Consider the following 8,188-nt stretch of genomic DNA (forward strand, 5'->3'; position numbering starts at 1 on the left):
TGTTTCAGTTAATCAAACTTTTTTTCATTTTCAGCTAATGAAACCTTTTGTCTGTTTCAGCTAATCAAACTTTTTGTCTGTTTCAGCTAATCGAACCCTCCGTCTATTTCAGCTAATCGAACCTTTTATCTGTTTCAGTTAATCAAACTTTTTGTCATTTTCAGCTAATGAAACCTTTTGTCTGTTTCAGCTAATCAAACTATTTGTCTGTTTCAGCTAATCGAACCCTCCGTCTATTTCAGCTAATCAAACCTTTTATCTGTTTCAGTTAATCAAACTTTTTGTCTGTTTCAGCTAATCAAACCTTTTGTCTGTTTCAGCTAATCAAACTTTCTGTCTGTTTCAGCTAATCAAACCTTTTATCTGTTTCAGTTAATCAAACTTTTTTTCATTTTCAGCTAATGAAACCTTTTGTCTGTTTCAGCTTAATCAAACCTTTTGTCTGTTTCAGCTAATCAAACCTTTTATCTGTTTCAGTTAATCAAACTTTTTTTCATTTTCAGCTAATGAAACCTTTTGTCTGTTTCAGCTAATCAAACTTTTTGTCTGTTTTAGCTAATCTAACCCTCCGTCTATTTCAGCTAATCAAACCTTTTATCTGTTTCAGTTAATCAAACTTTTTGTCATTTTCAGCTAATGAAACCTTTTGTCTGTTTCAGCTAATCAAACTATTTGTCTGTTTCAGCTAATCGAACCCTCCGTCTATTTCAGCTAATCAAACCTTTTATCTGTTTCAGCCAAGCAAACTCTCCCTCTATTTCAGTTAATAAAATTTTTTGTCATTTTGAGCTAATCAAACGTTTTGTCTGTTTCAGCTGACTAAACTTTTTTCAGTTTCAACTAATCAAACCTTTTATCTATTTCAGCTAATCAAACTTTTTGTCTGTTTCAGTTAAGCAAACCTTTTGTTTGTTTCAGCTAATTAAATTTTTTGTCCATTTCAGCTAATCAAACTTTTTGACTGTTTCAGCTAAACAAATCTTCTGTCTGTTTCAACTAATTATTTTGTTTTTTTTTTCGTTAATTATATTTTTTACTTATATAAGCTAAGTATATTTTTGTTTGTATCGACATATGTCACTCATTATGTTTTCGTCTGTTTCAGGTAACTGAGTTATTTTGACTATACCGAAAAATTAACGTTTAATTTTTTAGGCTTAGGTCTGGTTTAGGGTCAGTCATCTTTTTTTCACCGATACATAGATTTAGCGATGTAGTTCAGACTCATCACGATCACAAAATGTGGTAAAATTTATTCAGCTGTAGAATTTTATTAACGGTTTTACAGTCTTTTATTGTGATCGTTTTAGTGTCAGTCTTACAGCGATTCGTGTTTTCGATATTGGTTTAGTTGTCGATTGTTTTGCGTATCCACCATGTTCTCCATTTTAGGGATTATCTCATACCTTATAACAAAAAAAAAAAACCCGTGCGCGAACTTCTAAAGTCAATCGCCGTTCGTCTATAAGATAAAAACAATCACCGTTCATCCATAATCAAAACAACCATTTTTCATCTATAATTAAAACAGTCATCTTTCATCAATAATAAATAGTCACCGGGTGATATGAACTGAAAAATTTCAAACAAACTGCAAATATACGCGAGTACAAATTGATTGGAAAAAACAATTTATCATAATTAATATGTGAAAGAAAATATTTTTCGAAGAACGTAAGATCGATCTTGCAAGTATTCTCCGTGGAGTAGGCCTACTGGGGAAACCACGTAAAAAAAAACGCGCCCGGTGCTCTACCGCTTGTGGTGGTGTGGAAACGAGCATAAGTGTACTTATTTTCACTGGTCAAATACTCATTGTAGTTTTTCAAATAACAATTTTCTTCTTGCGTAAATTTAACTCATTGTCAATAAAAACTAATGTCAGTTAAATTATTTTCATATGTCCGCTTCATCTTGTATCGGAATAAAGATATGAGCGTTGACTGAAGATACATATTACTATCTTCAGTTAACGGTACGAGCTAAGTATTAAACATATGAACAGAAATTACATAAGGTACATATAGGAACAACTATATATCTCCATCCTTTGATTAACTTCTTCGACTATGTCTCCCATCCTTTGCATCGAGAAAAAGTTTCTAACTCTGTCAACAGTAAACCAGGTGCATGTTTATTGTGCATCTATTTAGATAACATTATTTTTGTCGATGCGATGGAGTTAGATTGATATTGCTGAATTTGGACCATATGAATTTGCATAGTTGAAAACTATGCGGCGTCCATACGGGGTTATTTGAAAATTTTAGTGTTCCCGTTCGTCATTCCATAGGCGTAATAATACTCCACTCTGCATTATCTGGGTACACGCGGTGAGCGACGGTAACATCAGTTCGTGTCCCCTCTACTTATCGACCACTTGCCGGATTGGGTTGCGCGTGTAGAGGATGAGGCAGAGGGCGCTGCTTGACGATGAATTTATGTCGGCCATTTTAAATTACGAAAAGCCCCATAAAGCTAGCAGTCTTTATGAATCTTCAGTCCATGCTTCAGTCAACGCGACCAAAATACCATATATGGAAAAAACCCGACAGGTAGTACTTTGCAGTATTTTGCAATTGGTACATTCGCTGGCTCCCTCTGCCTAAGGACTTACAATGTAAGTGACTTGGTCGATAGTCGTTCGACCATGACTCGCAGCACGAGCGTCGACCCGATTCGATAATAAAATGGCAGCGCAGTGCTCGAGATTAGGATGTTATTAGTCACCCAACTGTATTTATGATTAAATATCAGCTGGATGCGTAGTAAAACGTAAACGGGAAACTCGTGATACTGAACGGTACGATTCCGCAGTTGTGTGAAGTCTACGTGATAATCAACTTAATACACAATTAAACCAACTACGTAACAATGGGACTTTTCTCAAATTCACCGTTTGACGCTGACGTTGGTAAGAGTTCATCTACCCCTCCCAAACTTAATTTAACTTTCTGTCGACGTTAATTATGTATATTGTATTTAGAAGCACTACTTTTCTTTGCAAGATATTCATCGCGATTCGTTTCTATCACAACGCTATTATTGCGTATGAACATTGAACGCCTAAATAAGTGCATCTGATTTCTACCCCCTTTGTATTCAATCAGTTGTTAGTCAATCGAGTTGGTTGATCAACTGTCTTCTTTGACATGTGGAATCTCGATGAAAATTTGGCATTGTGTAGACTCTAATAGCATCCCCAATCATTCATGTGTTCCATAGCCAGCTATAAATATCGGATGAATCTGTGAATTGCAATAGTTAATCTGTATTTGTTAATATCATGTTGCATTCCAGAAAAGGCAACCAATGAAAAAAATACGTCTGAAGAATGGGGTTTGATAATGGATATATGCGACAAAGTAGGCAACTCCAGCCAGAATGCCAAAGATTGTCTTCGCTCCATTGTCAGGAGGCTAAATGCTCAGGATCCACACATTGTTATGCAAGCTGTGACAGTTAGTATTAGCTCTCGCTAAATAATTACCAAAGAACAGTATATATTTCAAATAATTCAGAGAATACAAATACGCCTTTCATCATTTCAAATTTCTGAACTTTCTTATAAAATGTAGCTATTGGATGCTTGTGCGAGCAATTGTGGGAAGACATTTCACTTGGAAGTAGCATCCAGAGATTTTGAAGGCGAATTGAGAAGGTTGATAGCACGTTGTCAACCAAAAGTAGCCGAAAAGCTAAAATCGCTATTGAAGAAATGGGCTGAAGGAGATTTTAAGACGGATCCACAACTTAATTTGATTCCTAGTTTATACAACAAATTAAAGAGTGAAGGTTTGGATTTCTCATCTGTCCCAGAAATGGTAAGACTCATTATAGCTTAAGATCACATTTGCTTACTTGACTTCAGAGACTTGGTTACGAAGTGGTGTGATGCATACTACAATGTACATTGATAATTAATGACAAAAGCAGTATTGAGAAAAGGATTTATCTTTGTGGATTTACGTGTGTACTAAGAGTTCAATTTCATTAGATAACATATCTGTATCACGAATGAAGCATATTTATATGTTTGCAATTGATTTGAATTCTGAACTAATGAATCAGCTTTGTTCGTTTTCAATTTCCACACAATACAAATGTTGTATGTAAATAATCAAGATGCATTGAAATACAAGTATACACACATATGTAAGTTAACAGTAAACGCTGCGTATTTACAACTGATAACATATACATACATTGAAATTGACTAAGCTATTCAAACCTATTTAGTGTCAGTAATACGGAACCATCAAAACTGGCAGATCATGTTTTTGCAATAATAACATTCATTTGTAATTAAAATTTTTTAGCCTAAACACACAGCTATCAGTAGGGATCCAAACGTTGTAACCAATTCTCAGGAAGAAGAAGACATAGCGAAAGGTAAGTAATAGTTGTAATGGTCTTACAATTAGCAAGACAGTTGAATATCACTGATTTTCTAATTTATTATTACTTTTCTGAAATGAAAATCAGTCGTAACTCTTATTACGTGTTTTTTTGTTTTCATTTTTTTCTACCAGCAATAGAACTTTCGTTAAAAGAGAACAAGCAACATCATCATTCTACTATCTCGCATAGTTCACCATCGACAAAGAAGTCTAGCAGTTTATATCCTAGCGTCAGTACAGCGTTGAGTTCAGCTAGTAGTACAGATGGAAGAAAAGTTCGAGCTCTATACGATTTTGAGGCAGCTGAAGATAACGAGCTGACATTTTTAGCTGGGGAAATAAGTAGGTATCATTAAGCTTGATTCATATTACAATGAAAGTTCGTTTTCAATTTTTATTCTGACTCTTACAGTTCACATTCTCGATGATACCGATCCGAATTGGTGGAAAGGAACAAATCACAGAGGGGAAGGCTTGTTTCCATCTAATTTTGTCACTGCGGATTTATCCGTGGAGCCCGAACAATTTACAAGTAAGGAACGCCCAGAATCAAGATCACAGAAACACCACTGTTGATTGGCTGTGAATACTTTCAACTTTATCTTTACAGAACTGGAACACGGCAATAAAAAGTCCGTGCAATTTGCGGAAGAAGTTGAAGTGAAGACGGTCAAACATGAGCCAGAGATAATCGAGGTTGAAATTGATGAACCTAAAATGGACAGACTTCTCCACCTGCTACATGAGGCCGACCCTGAGTGCGATTCGACTGACACGCAGGAAATGTTAGATTTGGAAGGTACAGAAGTTGTCTACAATATTTTTCACTTCATTTTAACATGATTAATTTTTCGAACATCGGATGTTTTGCATTTTTTCAGAACAAGTTACAGCTATGGGACCGCTTATAGATGCGGCTCTGGAGAAGGTCGATAGGCGACACGCCCAACTAACGCAATTAAGCTCGGACCTGGTGGATGCTCTTAATTTGTATCATACGCTAATGAGGGAACCACCACCTCCGACCCCGACGAATTACACATTACCAAAAATGCCTCCAACCCACGTCAACACTTACCAATTTCCAAACCAAGGACCACCTCCACCTCTCGTTAGTATCTCATCTTCGCTCGCAGTTTTCTCTTTCAATAATTAACTGCTATGAGGACATACCGAGGCGGTTGAAACGCCCTATTGTCAAATGAAAACCAGTGAATGCAAAAAGGAGCTGCATACCAGTGCAATTGCTAATATGCATCCACCACTTGATTTGACTGACTTCCATTTTATAGATGTATAATGGTATGCCTCAGCAGCCTTCATTCAACACAGGGGGTATGCCTCCAGGAGCATATCCACCTGGTATACCTGGGAGCGAATACATGGCTCCCGGAAACATGGGAAACGTGAATTTACCGCGTTTTCACATGCAGCCTGGCCCGCCACCTTCTGGTCATCCTCAGGGCCTACCACCGCCACCTGACCGAACAAATCTACCTTATCCTCAACAAGGGTAATATATTGCTCTCTTTTTTTCCTCAATGTGAATTGTGCAAAATCTAATTTTTCATATAATTTCATGGTAATGTAATGTTACCTTCGGTTTATACTTGATAAAATTTTCCCAAAAAGGTTTCCATCACAAGGTGCTCCTGCAGGAGGATCTTACGCTGGGCCACCAGGGCCTTCAGTAAATCAACAGCCTCAATATGCTCCTCCAAATGGACAGCATATGATGTAAGCAAAGATATAATACGACGTTCCAAAAAAAATTCCCTTGTACTCTACTCAAGTTGTATAATATTATTATCATGAAGATTATTATTATCATTATTACTATTATTTAAATAAGTACGCCCAATGTAGTCAAAAAGCCTGGGTTTCGATATTCAAATCAGAGACTTATGTGTTAATTTTGTTTTCGTATTTCGTTGCCTCGAGATTTTAGTTCAGGTTCCGTTTTAAAATGTCTGACTTGGTGTTTTTTTTAATAAATGCATATTGCATTAATTGTGTATCTGCCTATCACTGTGTACATTAGATGTTTTCCGTAATCTTACAATTATTCTTATTTCCAACATGAAATTCACAACACTACGTATATGGTGGTCAGAACTGTAAAGAATGATATTTTTTAACATTTTGAATACGAAGTGAACCGTTTCGGAAGACAATGTCGGTAATATATCTAATTAATTTCGATCGCGAATTAATAGACCTTGAAGGTCATGCTGATACCTAATTTATCATATGGTCCTATGTGAAATGAAAATTAACATAGGCAGGAAACTGAAGTAAACGACAGAAGTAGAATACGCTGAACGTAAGAAAAATTATTATTTAACTTCGTATGTAGCTATAATTTACTAATACTATTATCCCAATTATGTTCTATATTAAAACATAAGAGATAAAAGTTGGTAAAGCTTCTATAGTTTGCTTAAGTTAGTTTGAAAGTGTATACAAACCACAAGAGGCTTGGTCGCCTAATGCTGTATAAAAAAAAATTATATAATAATCAATATATTTAAATGGATCGATGGCAGTTTTGTGGAAATGTATGCTGGTTGCGTCTAGTCTAAAATTTGCCCGATGCTTAATCTTTTTTTTTTCTTTGTGATAATGTACAATCGACGCGTTAAACGCTTGGCTGGGATTATTTACGTTCTGTCTGAGAGGGACTAATACAGTGATGACAGTAAAATCGATTAATTAAAACTGCAAACTAAGACAAAGACTGAACTGTCTTTTATTGAGAGTTTCCTTGCCAATATCAAAGCCAGTCAGCCAGTCAAGTGATTGCAATTTCAGCTAATAGATAATATATGCATTTCCTATTGCACGAGAAGAGCCGGTTGCGATAAAATGAAGCTAGTTCAAGTACAGAAATCTCACTTTAAAGTAACAATCACACATATATACATATATACATATATATATATATATTTTGAGAAAATTACGACTGGCGTAAGTTTCGTGTTTTTGTAAGTACTTGGTATAATATGTAAATTATAAATAAAAAACAGTGAATACAAGTCCTTATAAGTTACAAGTTAATGTAAACGATACTGTGAAATGTATACCTATGTTACGTTGCCATTGAATTACAATTATTTACGTAAATCACAGCCTATCCATTTATACTTTCCACATCTATTTCCTTGGAACAGATTCCCACTGTGTTAGTTATTATCTGAACTTTTCAAAGGCCTAATCTCCCCGATCTCCCATGCGGTTATGAATAATGATTAGTTAGACAATACTATTGTTGTTCACAGAATAATAAACACTTTATCTCGACAATGACATTTATTTGATTCATCCTATTATTTGTCCTTGGCATTTACTGTAAAGACGTCAGAAAGGATCCGTTGCTAAAGCAATACGGATTTTGATGATAAAATCAACATATTTTCGGATCATCAAAACTCGTTGCAAATTATCCACACGTAGGAAAAAATATTCCAATCACCACACAAAACCATGATGCGTGGTTTTGCTGAAACACAATATGTAAGTAATACCGCGAGTAATTGAAATGCTTGATATATTACATACAGCTGAAATCTCGATTATCTTGTTAATTGGGAAATTCGCGGCGATTTTATGAGGTGTTTTAAATGCACCTGACCTTCACGAGTATCATTTACATATTTATATACATCATGCAGCAGAAATTGATGCAACCACGTAATATCGTCCAACGCGTGGAAAGTAGGAGGTCGATCGAACAGAAATAAGACTCTTCAAAATTAGTTAGCCAAACATTTTAACAGGAGTGTAATGCG

General features: G+C 35.5%; 1 protein-coding gene across 1 annotated transcript; it reads left to right on the forward strand.

Moving 5' to 3' along the window:
- The first annotated feature begins 2,292 nt into the window (after positions 1–2,292).
- Stam (signal transducing adaptor molecule) lies at positions 2,293–7,523 on the forward strand. The gene is made up of 10 exons (XM_046611077.2): positions 2,293–2,914; positions 3,301–3,461; positions 3,579–3,824; positions 4,320–4,392; positions 4,533–4,742; positions 4,813–4,932; positions 5,011–5,199; positions 5,282–5,511; positions 5,693–5,913; positions 6,033–7,523. The coding sequence occupies exons 1-10, from the start codon at positions 2,875–2,877 to the stop codon at positions 6,139–6,141; spliced, it is 1,599 nt and encodes a 532-aa protein (XP_046467033.1). The 5' UTR covers positions 2,293–2,874; the 3' UTR covers positions 6,142–7,523.
- The last annotated feature ends 665 nt before the right edge of the window (positions 7,524–8,188 follow it).

This window comes from Neodiprion pinetum, chromosome 2 (genome assembly GCF_021155775.2).
Source record: "Neodiprion pinetum isolate iyNeoPine1 chromosome 2, iyNeoPine1.2, whole genome shotgun sequence".
In the NCBI taxonomy this organism is placed as follows: Eukaryota; Metazoa; Arthropoda; class Insecta; order Hymenoptera; family Diprionidae; genus Neodiprion; species Neodiprion pinetum.